Source organism: Lacerta agilis, chromosome 5, assembly GCF_009819535.1.
Source record: "Lacerta agilis isolate rLacAgi1 chromosome 5, rLacAgi1.pri, whole genome shotgun sequence".
Lineage (NCBI taxonomy): Eukaryota > Metazoa > Chordata > Lepidosauria > Squamata > Lacertidae > Lacerta > Lacerta agilis.
Window position 1 is genome coordinate 45,585,632 of NC_046316.1, and position 13,957 is coordinate 45,599,588.

General features: G+C 42.4%; 1 protein-coding gene across 1 annotated transcript in view; it reads left to right on the forward strand.

Annotated features, from left to right (window-relative positions):
- SHTN1 (shootin 1) overlaps positions 1 to 13,957 on the forward strand; it is a 69,046-nt gene that overhangs the window by 16,795 nt on the left and 38,294 nt on the right. The window contains exons 4-7 of the mRNA XM_033149554.1: positions 4,809 to 4,903; positions 10,976 to 11,144; positions 12,095 to 12,192; positions 13,434 to 13,515. Of these exons, the coding sequence (XP_033005445.1) occupies positions 4,809 to 4,903; positions 10,976 to 11,144; positions 12,095 to 12,192; positions 13,434 to 13,515 (444 nt within the window). The remainder of the gene's footprint in view (positions 1 to 4,808; positions 4,904 to 10,975; positions 11,145 to 12,094; positions 12,193 to 13,433; positions 13,516 to 13,957) is intronic.

Genomic DNA, 13,957 nt, shown 5'->3' on the forward strand with positions numbered 1-13,957 from the left:
GTTGGCCTGCATTTGCTGCATATTATTATTACCCCTGAAAAAATGTTGAGGTTGGAGAGGTTTTTGGCCACTTAGTGTTGCTTTATGAATTTTAATATCAGCATAATAAGAACTTTGGACAGTCTTAGGAAGGGGTGTGTGTGTGTGTGTGTGTGTGTGTGTGTGTTCAGATACATTTTACCTTTGGAATTTAATCATAATTGCAGGTTAACTAATCTTTCAATGAACCATGAGGTCTTAAAAAAAACCTTTATATTTTACATGAAAAATCTAGTTAATTTTTACCTCCTACCATTAATGTGAAGTGACTCTCTTTTTTTATGCACTACTCCTACCATTTAATGTAAAAGGAATCAGAACTTTCTTGGCTAACTTTATGAAACAACAAAACAGCTTTTTGGAGAAATGCCATGTAATCACTTTTCCTTTTCTTTTGACAATGGATTAGACAGATGTCACAACTCAGTGACACATTAGCAATAGCTTATTTTTTCTGTTTGTTGTGATTCTTCAGGTTGGAATGCATTCTACGCTACCATACATCCGGGTACCAAACCTGAACTACCTGGTCTGTGTGTCTGCATAATACACACTGGGTGAAAATCAGTGGTGTCTATGTGTGGACAAAATGGACATCTGCTTGCACAATGGGACTTCCCCTTCCTCTTCTCCCCAATGCAGCTCTCTGAAGTTGGGGGGTGCAGAAGCCAGCTCACACAATGTTGGATTTTCCCCACATTTCCAAATGTACACTTTACACATTGAATTGCACATGTAAAGCCTGTTTTGTGTACACTTAGAAAATTGTAACATGCCAGGCTGGTGTGGTAGAAGACTGCAAAATACCTTCTTTAGCAGGATCCAACCTATGGGCTTTGCTTTCTTGGCTCAACATCTTTAGATTTCTAGGACACTGAAGTTGGTTTCCCATGCGGCCTGATCCTATATGTGTTTATTCAGAAGTGATTTGCACTGAGCTCAGAGGAGCTTTCTCCCAAGTAAGTGGGCGTAGGATTGTGGCCTAAGAGAGGTTGGCAGATGACCATTTGTTTTATTATTCTTTCCTTCCACTGCAGCATGTGGCAGAGATTATTTGCTGCATTTCCCCACGCTTTGCTCAACTCATTCCATTTTCTGACAGTATGTCTGCAGGGCATGCAGTGCTTACTCCTGTTCTTGGCTTATGACACGCTGCCAAATAGGTAGCCTGGGCTGACCTAATAGAAGATAAACCTCTTAAAGTACAGGGCTTCTGTGTTCTTTTGATTATTGGATCCCAGGGCTGAGTATTTCCCTTGGTGTCTCTGTGTTTCTACCTCATCTACATGGGAAACTACTGCCATGTGTTGGTTTTCTAGGCTCAGCTATAACAACACATCTAGGCTCTTGCGGTGTGTCTATGTATATCTCCTTTGGTTAAGGCTGTTTTCTTTCATCTCTCTGGTGGTACAGTGCCAGATGCTGACAGAACTCGAAACATAAATAACAATTATAGCAAACGAGGAAGAAAGCCATTGGCCTCTTATTCATTTTCGAGCCACAGCTCACAGCACTGTTTCCCCACCCACCACCAATAAAGCCCCAAAGGGCTTGGATTCAAGTGTGAAAGAATCATAGAACTGTGCTTCTTAAATTGTGGTGCTCAGAATTGGACACAGTGCTCCAGGTGTGGTCTGACCAAGGAGGAATAGAGTGGGAAGAAAACACCTCAACTCTAGTATCCCATAATGATGCACAGTACACATAAGAAGAGCACTGCAGGATCAGGCTAGTGACTCATCCTGTTCTCACAGTGGCCAACCAGATGCCCTGTGGGAAACCTGTAAGCAAGCCATGAAAGCAGGACTTGTGTTTCCCAGCATCAGATATTCACAACTTTATAACAATATCATTTATATGCAGTTGGGTGACTGTCCTACAACTGGAGGCTGCTTTTATTCTGAAGTTTTCACATTGGGTTTGGAAGATGAGACAGTGAGCCTTCTGTATTCAAGGCAGAGATATCAAGGTTATAGCTCTGCCCTTCAGCATATACAAGGGCAATCTAATGCATGCCTACTTGGGAATAGGTCCTACTAAACACAATGAGTTGCATTCAACCTAGTGCATGCCCCCTAAATCTGTTCTGCAGGGTTTCCCCAACCTTCCCAAGCGGATTTGGTGATGCCGTGGGACAAGGAGAGGGTGAAAGCCCCAGTACATAAACATAAACTGTTCTGCTTGCACATTTTAAAAGTTAAATACCACATTTTTCCATGTATAAGATGCCCCCATGTATAAGACAACCCCTATTTTTTTAAACCCAAAATTAAGAAATTAGGTTGTTTAGCGTTTTTTGGGGGGGTGAGGGAGGTCACTATCGCCAATCGCTCACCCGCCTTCCCACCACTGCCGATCGCTTGCCACAGCCACTGCCGATCGCACACCTTGCCACAGCCGCCAATTGTCCGCCCGCTTGCTGCCACCAACAGCCCACCCACCCACTTTTCACAGCTGCCAGTTGCCTGCCCGCCTTGCCACAGCCACCATTTGCCTGCCCAATTGCCGCAGCCACCAATCACCCACCCAGTCTCCTGCTTGCTGCTGCCATTTATCACACGTCGTCGTCCCCCCTCTGCATTCACTATCTGTGTATAAGACGACACCCATTTTTTGTTAAAAATTTTTTTTAGCAAAAAGCACGGTACCACCCGGTGGAACTCCTTAGTAAACATGTAAAATATTATGGTGACGGCAGTTTTTTTTTTAATATTTATACTCCAACTTTCCATTAAAAAAATGCTCATGGCAGCTTGCAATAAATTTGGATACAAAACTTCACCGAAGAGTTAAACAATTCTTAAAGGCACTTAGAAAGGTTATATTTAATGCTTCAAAATAACTTAAGCAATGTTATCAAATATGTGTAAAATATCATAGTCGAAACAAAATAGAAAATTCTTTCCAGTAGCACCTTAGAGACCAACAGAGTTTGTTCTTGGTATGAGCTTTCGTGTGCACACGAAAGCTCATACCAAGAACAAACTCAGTTGTTCTCTAAGGTGCTACTGGAAAGAATTTTCTATTTTGTTTCGACTATGGCAGACCAACACGGCTACCCACCTGTAACTAAAATATCATAGACAGTGATGGTCAGGTTACAGATCCATCAGTCTGGCCAGAAATACAGTCGTACCTCGTGTTGCGTTCGCTGCAGGTTGCGAACGGTGCTGGTTATGAACGCAGCAAACCCGGAAGTGTTTACTTCCGGGTTTCACTGCGTGCACATGCGCAGAATCGTTCTGCGCAGGTCGTGCATGCGCAGAAGCACGATATCACGCTTCCATGCATGTGCGATATCGCCGCTCGGGTTGTGGACTTTTTGGGGTGCGAATGGCACCCCGGAACGGATCGTGTCCGCAACCTGAGGTACCACTGTATGGGTGCTTCTGAAGAATAGTCATGTGTGACCTTCTATGCCAAAGCTTCAATCTCCAAGTAAGGCTGGAAGAGAACCAGAAGCAGCTCTCTTTCCGTTGCTTTCCTGGCTTCCCAACGCTGTCGCTGCCACTTATGGACTGGGTGAGGGGTGGGGAACTCAGTGTGGTGCAGTGCTTGGTGGCAGGAGTTTTTGTTGACTGCATAGCCGCCACGCCTCTCTCACACACCCCATCTCCCTTGGTAAGCAGCAGTGTTGAGATGCTTGGAGGGCAACACAGCCCCACCCGCTCTGTGCCACTGGCTACTCCTAGAGAGAACCCTGCCTGAAACCTCAGCAGGCTCAGTGTAAACATTACTGAGCTAGACGGGCCAATGGTCTGACTCAGTATAAGGCATTCTCCTATGTTATGTTGTTATGAAGGAAGAGAGTCCACTCTCACCAGTGTCACCCCTGAATCTTTGCATCTTGAAAACTCTGTTGCACCTTTCAGCCAGCTTTGGGGACTGGAATTAAGCCGTTTTCCCCACCCTTCCAATTCCTACTGCGGTGTAGTGGTTGGACAGGGACCCGGGAGACCCGGGTTCAAATCCCAACTCAGCCATGTAGCTCACTAAGCGACTTTGAGCCTCCGCCTAATCAACCTCACAGGGTTGTTGTGGTGATAAAATTGGGGTGGGGTAGAACCATGTGTGCCAGTTATGAGTGCTTGGAGGAAAGTTGGGATATAAATGTAATCATAATAACAACAACAATTAGGATGATAAAAATAGTTTGAAATTATTTTTGTGCTTGCTATGATATAAGCTATAGGAAGTGGGAAGAGGTAAGTAAGAAAATGTGATTGTTATAAGAATGGAAGGCATGAATTTTGAAGGGGGGTGATTTGGGGCAGGGAGAATGAAGGCAGGAATGCAGAAGTAGAGGTAAAGTAGAAGGGCTAGAAATAATACAGGATGCACTTTGGGGAGAGGTGAAGCACCGGGAAAGACGAGTTAATGTTTAGTAGGTTCTGTTAGGAATTTCAGACTGCAATCCAGTGCTCTCTCTTGATAGTAAGTTCCATTAAAAACTTCCTTCTGAGGCAGTCTGATCAAACAGCCATAGGATCAGATGGGAATCCTGTTTCTCCTTGTATTCAAAACTTTAGAAATACTATGCATCATTTTTGTCATAAACATCTGGTCCATATATATATATGTGTGTGTGTGTGTGTGTGTTTTGCTTAGTATGGATAAAGTGTTACCTTTAAAAAAGTAGTTGACGTGGAAGTTGAATTAGATTTTCATAATCATAGGATGAATGATCTGAGTAAAATAAAAATCAGAGTGAGGGAAGGCTTGACTCATTAAACACTGCGTGAATCAGATATTTTCCCCTTATGCTTTAGTTTCTCACATGGTCATTGAGGAAGTGAGCTGCATACAGAGCCACCTTGAAATTGAGAAGACATGCCGTGAAAGTGCAGAAGCTCTGGCCACTAAGGTAAGAATATATATTTTATTTTTCCTCTGTGTGGAACACCTAATATGAGGGTTTCTGAAACACTGATTCATTGTGGCTGGCAAGCTTGAGTCGCATAACAATGATGCTGATCCTTTGTAGTCCACTTGGAAGGCCCGAGAAGCTGTAAGGTCAGCAGAGGAGACTGAAACCACAATCCTTTACACATTTTAGAAGTAAGTGCCATTGAACAGAACGATTCCCCACCCACCCCAGTAAATACGCAAAGGATTGCTCTCTAATGTTGAGATCCTGTGTGCTGCTACTTGGCACTGACGCTCATGAAGAGTGAGGTTCAATATCTGAGTTAATATGCATTGTGGGCGCATTCAAATGTGTAAGTTATTGTGTTAGATTCCCTGAGTAAAGTGCTACTGCTTCTGTCCCATTTCCTTTCCTTTCAAAAATATACTGTTAAAAATTACTGTTTTTTGCATAGTACTTAGGAGAGGATGCAATTATAAAAACAACCTAACAGTGTACGTCAATTGCCCAAAGAGGTGTAAGAAGCCATGTCCAGATGGGCACATTCAGACATACGTTTTCCTTTCATGCTGCAGTACCTATAGCGTTATGGAACTGTGGCTTTTTAACCGAGACACTAGCATGTTGTGCTAGATTTCATTCGGTGTCACTACTCCCCCACCCTTTCTGCACATGCATGTGTCTGTTCCTGCACAATTCCCCCATGAGACCAACAGGAAAGAACTGTATGCCAGTATACCACCCCAAATTCATCACCTGACTCCCTCAATTTTCTGGGTTTCTGGCTGCAAATGATTTGTGGGTTTTTTCTGGAACCAAGTAACACAGAAACAAGCACTAAATAGGTGCCATTAGTTTTCCAGTAGTGGCTTTTACATTGTGTGAAGGCTCAAATATAATATGGAAATTAACAGTTAGGGAAATAGAATAAACAGGTGTGTGGATGCAGCCAGTATGTCTTGCACCCAGGAAGGGTGTGCCCAGCCCAGCCCAACCTGACACCCCAGTATATATGTGCAATCAGTTCCATACTTGTCAGTGCTGAAGGATGTGCCCTCACACAGATTCAGTGCATGACAAAATTCCTACATGGAAAGCACTCAAGTGTGGAATATGGCCTGCAACTTATATGAAAAATAGTCCTATTATGATTATAGATGCTTCTGTTTTGTCCCATATACATATGCAGGGGAGTCATCATTGGCCAAATATGTGTGTGCAGTCATGATATGTGGCAATCTTTAGTTTTATGTTATTTCTGACAAAAAAGAGCTTTATGAAGCAGCCCTGAGTGGGGTTGCTTGAGCCAGGAAGCGGGGAGAGGATGGGAAGTTGACTGTTTACTTTTGGACATACCGTATATTCCGGCGTATAAGACGACTGGGCGTATAAGACGACCCCCAACTTTTCCAGTTAAAATATAGAGTTTGAGATATACTCGACCACAGATTTTCCACCCAGCGTATAAGACGACCCTCGACTTTTGAGAAGATTTTCCTGGATTAAAAAGTAGTCTTATACGCCAGAATATACTGTAATAAAGGATGTTTTGCTTTCCTTCAAGCAATGCAATATGTATGTTAGTATTTTATTTGCTCAGTATGTGCAGTCCCCTAAAGATAGATTTGCTTGACTGGGTTTTCAAGCTTTTTAAAAAAACAAAGCAAAAAAATGATAATTCATTGAATGTTTACTTTTTTATTCTGCCTCCCTTCACCCCTACCTCCCACATACCATTTTATGCATCTGGGGTAACTGATAAACAAGTTTAGAAATGCCCTGAGTGTCTGCGACATGAAAGAATAATGAGCATTTCAGTGTGTGAATCAAATGGAAAAGTCAGCCAGAGTATTACATTTCAGGTGATTGTTTATGAAAGCAAACTGTGGAGCAAGCAAAAGGTGACCTGTACTGCTCTGTTGATTGCATCTAGGTTGATGAATTTACCAAGTATATAATTTTCTATATTCCATCTCATCAGAAGTGCATTATTATTATTACAGAATGTTTTTATCTCTTCATGGATACACACACACACACACACACACACACACACACACAGTTGTGAATAACACATCTGAGCCACTTCATAATCAGAAAATGGATTGTGGCAATTTTGAGCCAAATTTCATTAGCAATGCTGGCTAGTCTGTGTGCATTTGTGCACGCCGCAGGCCCCCCCCCTTGCAAAATCTCCTTCCCAAAGTACTTCTTCAGATGTAGCAGAAATCCCACAAGTAGGAAATCTTTTTTAATTTAGATGCATTAGCAATGTACTTTCTGGATATATTAACTTAATTGTTTGCATAATGATACTACATTAGGATTCATAATATAGTCAATCAACGTATAACTAAGAAAATGAATTTATGACTGTAACTATCGTTTCTTTCCATTCTTTGCATGGAGTGACACACTCTGACAGCTAAGAGACTAGCACCTTCCTGTGTGGTTTGCTTTGTCAAAGCTGATTCACTCTTCGACCGACCCTGGAAGGGTTTCTCACATTTTCTGTCTAGATCTTTAGGAGTGAAACACACTTAGAGGAACTAGCAATGCAGGGTGACTGGGAAGATCTCCCTCTTTCAGAGGCTGAGGATTTGTGTTTGAGGACAAGAGTGGTGATCTCTTCTTACTATGTGGCATCCCTTCCCAGGAAAAGAAGATCTTGTGTCTTAGGGCTCGTCCATGCTTCTACTTTTCCCGTGCCTAGGAAGATTGGGTCCAAGTGGTTTTCTACTTGTCCTGTGCTTTCCCCTGCTCTTTAGTGCTGAATCAGAGCAAATGTCAATCTGCAGAAAACCAGATTGACATTTCAGTGGTAAAGACTGAGCTTCCCGAGGGGAAAGCAGCAGGATAAGTGGAAGTCTGGATGAGCCCTTTGAATAACTTTTTGCTATTATAAATGTTGGACAGGGGAAGTTATGAGAAAGCACAAGTGCCTTGTGTTCCCTTGGTGATTCTTGATAATAATTCAAAATAAAAGTTGGACATCTCCTATGGGCAGATCTGCAAGCTGCCCTTGCATTGTGACCTTGTGCATCTCCCAAAGGGGGTGGTTCCATTTTTTTATCATAACAGAAAGAACAAACACAAAAGGAATGGGATCCACCTGTTATGGATCATGTGGTCCATAACTTTGTAAGATAGATTCATTTTCTTTTAGCTGATTGCCTGTATGGCTTTATATTGCTTGGCTGCCTTGCTTTGATGGGTTTAAAAGAGGTTTAGACAAATCCATGGAGGATAAGGCTGTCACTGGCTACTGACCCTGATGGCCATGTTCTAGACCAGAGCTTTCCAAACTGTGTGTCAGCTGCAGTGTGTAGCTGTGTTGCATGAACACTCCCTGCACTCCTCCCAGGGCTGGAAAGGGGTTAGCTTAACCTCTGGTTTGCTAGTAAAACTAAATTACTGTATCACGAAATGATGTATGTCTAAAAAGTGTGTCAAGAACAGGAAAAGTTTGGAAAGCTCTGTTCTAGACTGCTGGAGCTTGCTTCTGAATACCTTTTGCTTGTAGCTTCAGGAGGAAAGAGTGCTGTTGCACTCAGGTCCTGCTTGCAGGCTTCGCATGGGCATCTGGTTGGCCACTGTAAGAACAGGATGTAGTACTAGATGGGGCACTGTCCTGTTCCAGAAGGACTCTTGTTATGCTTGAATAGAGGATATAATTGCACTTGTTCAACTATCTATTTTATATATGCTCTACACTATACCACAGACAGGCAAGCTTTTTTTCCTGCCAAGGGCTGCATTCCCTTGAGGGACAGCAGTGAGGGACCACATATACCAATGAGTGAAACATGAGTAGGGACTGAGCAAAAGGTGGGCGAGGCCACTTATTATTATTATTATTATTATTATTATTATTATTATTATTATTATTATGCTAACTGACTGGGTTGCCCCAGCCACTCTGGGCGGTTTCCAGCAAAATATAAAAACTCAATAAAACATAAAACATTACATGTCAAACCGAGAAGGCCCTTTGCCTGCTTCCCTGTAACTTCACTTCTCACAATGAGAGAACCACCAGAAGGCAATCAGAGCTGGACCTCATTGTCTGGGCTTAACGATGTGGGTGGAGGCACTCCTTCAGGTATACAAGACTGAAGCTGTTTAGGGCTTTAAAGGTCAGCAGCAACATTTTTGTTTTTTGTCACTTCTTTTTCTTTCTTTCTGCAGCCCCTTTCTCTATTTGCCGCCACTCTATCCCCTGTCTCCCCATCATCTTCCAACCTGCATGAAACTCACCCATCCCTAGCTGCAAAACCAGATCCAGCTATATACTGTGTTTCAAGAAACCAGTCTCTCCCCCACCCTAAGCAATCAATCACTATTATGTGAGGACCTGTCCAAGAAATCAAAACTAATGCAACCCCTGCCTACTACACACAGAGATCATGGAAGTTTGAGAGAGTTTACCAATCAGTTTGGGCAAGGCCATGCTTGCTGCTATAACACTGTCCATGTGTATGGCAGAAATTGTGCCTACATTTCACAATTCAAGAGTTTCCAGTATCACATGAGGTACAGCTAGGAACAGGGTAGTTGCTATGTCTTCAGGAATGCATTGAAATTTTTCAGGAGTAGATGGGGAGGGGAGGGACCTGTCCATCAGTCTATTCTCTGCACCTGCACTGATTTTTTATTATGCATGCTTTCTGAATTATTAGGTCTATGGCAGCCTCTTGCACATCTTGTAATACAAAATAATTTAGGGGGGAAAGCTGTGCAAGCCACTGAGCCCCCTCCACATCAAGTTGCAGGATTATGATACATGTCTCTATCTTGCATAGATTGTGGAGACTGCCTGCTATGATTTTAGCAGGTGTTTTCAGGGTTGCCCTAAGTGAACAATATCCTCCTTTGTAAGGCTTGGCCATGCTAATATGTAGTGTTTTAGTGTAGTGCATATTTCAGAATATGACAAAAGCATGGCATATTATAAGGGCTCCCAATGTGCAAATGAGTAGCATAACCTTGTCAATTTCTGCTCTTTTGGTTTTATTAGACATTGGAACTTGACTCCGTATTTATAAAACCTCTTCCATTGCTGATCTGGAATAATCATGGCTGCTGTGAACACTTTCCTTCTGTTAATGAAAATGTACATTCAGGGGCAAAACAGTAGAAATGAAAGGAATGGAGAGTGCTAAAATAAGCATAGTGATTGTCTAGCATAGTCCTTCTGTTCTCTCTCTTGTTCTGCTGACCTCCTTTCAAAATTGATTTTTCAGACTCTTTATGAAAACCTTTCTTTTTCTCCTAACCCCCACCCCACCTCCATTTCTGCAAAACTTTTCTTTGAAATTCAGAGAATCAGTGCAGCTTTCTGTGGTTTAAGTCAGGTAAGCCATTTAATCTTGAATCAAGATGCTCACTAGACAACCACACTTAAAAACAATGCAGAGGGCAGGACGGCCCTACCATTAGATATGATGGGGCAGTTGCCTCTGGTAGCAGGTGCTGTAAGGTGGGGAGAGCAGCATTATGGATGTGGAGGATAGAGCGGAGTGTTCCATGTGGCCTGCCTCTGCCCCTCTGACCTTACCTGCTGGGTGGAAGACATTGTCCATTCCCCAAAATGGCCCACTCCAGAGTTTAAGAAAAGCTAAGTAGCATCTAGAGCAGGACTGGGCAACCTTTGGCCCTCCACACATTGCTGAACTACAAATTCCTGACTATGGCCACAATAGGTGGGATTGATGGGAGTTGGAGTGCAACAACATCTGGTGGGCACCAGGTTCCCCAGTCCTGATCTAAAGGTTCACTTCCTTTGGAGTAACTCTTTCTGTTGGACAAAGGGAACTGCTGGATACAACCCATTGCTCTGCTTCTGAAGTCTGAACACCCCACTCCACTCCAGCCACCAGAAGCTGTTTTTTCTTTCTTTCTGAAATGCTTGCTTGACACACTCCTCAGTTCCATCTCAGTGAATGTTTCAGATTCGTATCATTTATGCTTGGTGGCCTTGGGATGACTGACATATTTCTATTTCACTTAAGAAAGGAAAGAGAATGGGTTTTTTTTTAAGCAACAGAGTATGTGCTTGGAATTTTGTAGCTGAACAAAGAAAACAAGACTCTGAAAAGAATCAGCATGTTGTACATGGCAAAACTGGGGCCGGAAATAATCACTGAAGAAATAAACATTGATGATGAAGAATCGTCCACAGATACGGAAGGTAGTCCAGGGGCATGTGACTCGGTGCTTTGCCAGCAGATGATAAAAGGTGGGTGCTTGCTTCTGAATTAGGGTGGGGTGCCTTTTCAAAAAGCGAGCATGAATCAAGTTGAGTTGTACTGTAATGAGTAAATGTTTGTCTAGATGTATAAGAGATTTTAGATGCAGCTAATGGGCTTCCAGTAGGATTTGAAACCAACCAATAGGGCCCTCACAGAGATGAAATTTTCATCATTCATGGGCTCTTATTTTGGACTGGGTCTGAAGCTGGCCTTTACTGAGTCAGCCACTGATCCATTTATTATTATTATTATTATTATTATTATTATTTCAAGTATTTTGTGTTTTTATACTGTAAACCACCCTGTGATCTTCAGACGAAGGGCTGTATAATAATATATAATAATACTCTAGCAGCAGCTTTTTGGGATTTCAGACAGGAATCTTTTGCACATACCTGAACACGCCAGGGATTGAACCTATGACCTTTTGCATTATTTTGACACCGAGAACTGCAGCCCTTTCTAAGGGATGCCTGGTCTCTAAGGCAGGCTGAGAGATGCATTGTGCACTGCAGAACTGAACTCAAAACAGTTGAGAGCCTGCTGCATCAGGCCAATGGCCAATTAGTCTAGAATCCTGTTCTCACAGAGGCCAGCCAGATGCCTGTGGGAACCCTGCAAGCAGGATCTGGTCACAAGAGCACTCTCCCCTCCTGTGGTTCCCAGCAACTGGTATTCAGAAGCATTACCGCCTCTGAATTTCTGGCTTTTCAGACTATGATGTCTCTGCAATGAAAATCAAACTAAGACAAAGGACCAGACAAGGCAAACTTGTAATGGTATCTGCATGTAAGGCACCTGCCTTCTTAATAATTTAAGAACCTATTGATGACCGATTCTTCAGCTTTTCCTGCCGGTGTCTGTCTTTGTTTGCTTATTGTGTGTGTTTTTGTCTCAAATGAAAAATGAACTCCCACCACCACTCTCGAAAATGTAGATCTGCGGGATCAAATTATATCTCTTCAGGAGGAAAAGAAGGCCTTAACCATTGAGCTGGAAAACCTGAGGAGCAAATTAATAGAAGAAATTGTGGATGTAAGTACTGTGTCAGGAAAGCAGAGAGTTGGTGAATGTGACGTTGACTTTTTGTGCCTAGTTTTTGGTTTATGACTGTCCACTGTGAAGTTAATTGGATAATACCTAACCCCACAGGTTCATCAGGATTGTTAACTGTTTCTTTTTTTTAAGGGTGGGAGCCTTTCCGTTGTTCACTTCCCCTCTCAAATATCTATTTTCCTTTCGACGAAATCTGCTGGATCCTAGAGAAAGGAATGTGGTAAACAATAATTTGTATCAGCACCTGAGTGTTTGTGCACTTGGATGGATTGCCCTGATATTACAAACTAACCAGACTCCAGTGCAGTCCCATACTAGGGCTGAACATGGGGGCTTTTATGGTAGTTTGGGATAATCTCTCCCAACCAGCTTTTTCTCAGGTCCAGTGTCAGGATTTTGGAGCTTTGTATCACAACCATCAGCTGGCCTCCAAAATCCATAAGAGGAGATGAAGGCAGAAAGTATGACTCAAAAGCACTCTTAACTTCACCAAAGTGGGGATCAGCAACCCCCTCATTGCTGTTTGATGCTATTGTATTACCCTGTACAAATCTATAGCCAGAGAGAGACTTAGCTGTGTGTCTCTTAAGTCTCCTGCCCCCTCCATCTCCCACAAGCGATCTTGCTAGCTAAGATTCTACATCCTTGTATGCAAGGGCTTTAAAATCTCCTTGCTGTGCATGAAGTACTTATTGCTACTTCTCAGCTCTCGGTTATTATTCAGTAAAGCACTTTAAAGTATTCTAGCTGTTTATTGCAGCTTTGGTTGGTATGGTGAGCAAACATATTAAAAAGTAAATTCCTTTGAAACCAAGGAGTGTGTCAGAGTAACTTAAGATTGCTTGGTTAGCTAGAAAAAAATTAGGAGCAAAAAAGGCTTGTCACTTCTTACAGGCACATCAGCAAGAGCAGAAAAGAACACGGGAGAACTCTGAACAGGCCAATACCTAATGAAATACCAGTGTTAGCATATTGGTTGAGTTACAGCCAAATTTCATACCATGTAAATCACTGTGTGTTTTTGTTTTCCTGATGATCTCTGTTATGTTTTATGCTCAGTCAGTAGCGCATGAGACTCTTAATCTCGGGGTTGTGAGTTCAACCTCCATGTTGGGCAAAAGATTTCATGTATCTCATGTTGTAGGGGGTTGAGCTAGATGACTCCTGTGGTGCCCCCAACATTTCAGTTCTATGATTCTATGTCTCCCCCTACTACGCAGGTAAATAAAGTCAAGGAAGAAAATGCAGTCTTGACAGCCGAAGTTCAGAAGCAGCAGAAGGTGTTGGAAAAATGTAACCGAAGTACGTACGTTTGCTTCATAGTCATCTTCTCCTCCAGTTTGATTTCTCAGCACTGCCATTTGGAGAGCCTTGTTACTGCAGTTCCTCTCCTATATAGATGCAGCAAGGCCCAAATCAGAAAACGTATCATCTAGTTTTGTGTACCCTTTTTAAAAATCTTCCTGGTTTTATTTGAATATTATTTATAATTGTTGTATATTCTTTTTATGCACATTGCTTAGGATTTTTTTTTAAAAAAAAGTAATTAGTTTATAAATTATTGTAAGTAAATATAATAAAAGCCAGAATCAGGGGAGCAAGGCTGATCCAACAGACTCTTCTTGCGTTCTTACCTACAGAACAGGTTTCTCCATTACTAAACATTATCAATACATAGCTCCCAGCCCCACAAGTTGATTGTAAAACACTGGTTCATGAAATTGGGGCCAAGCCTGCTGGCTAA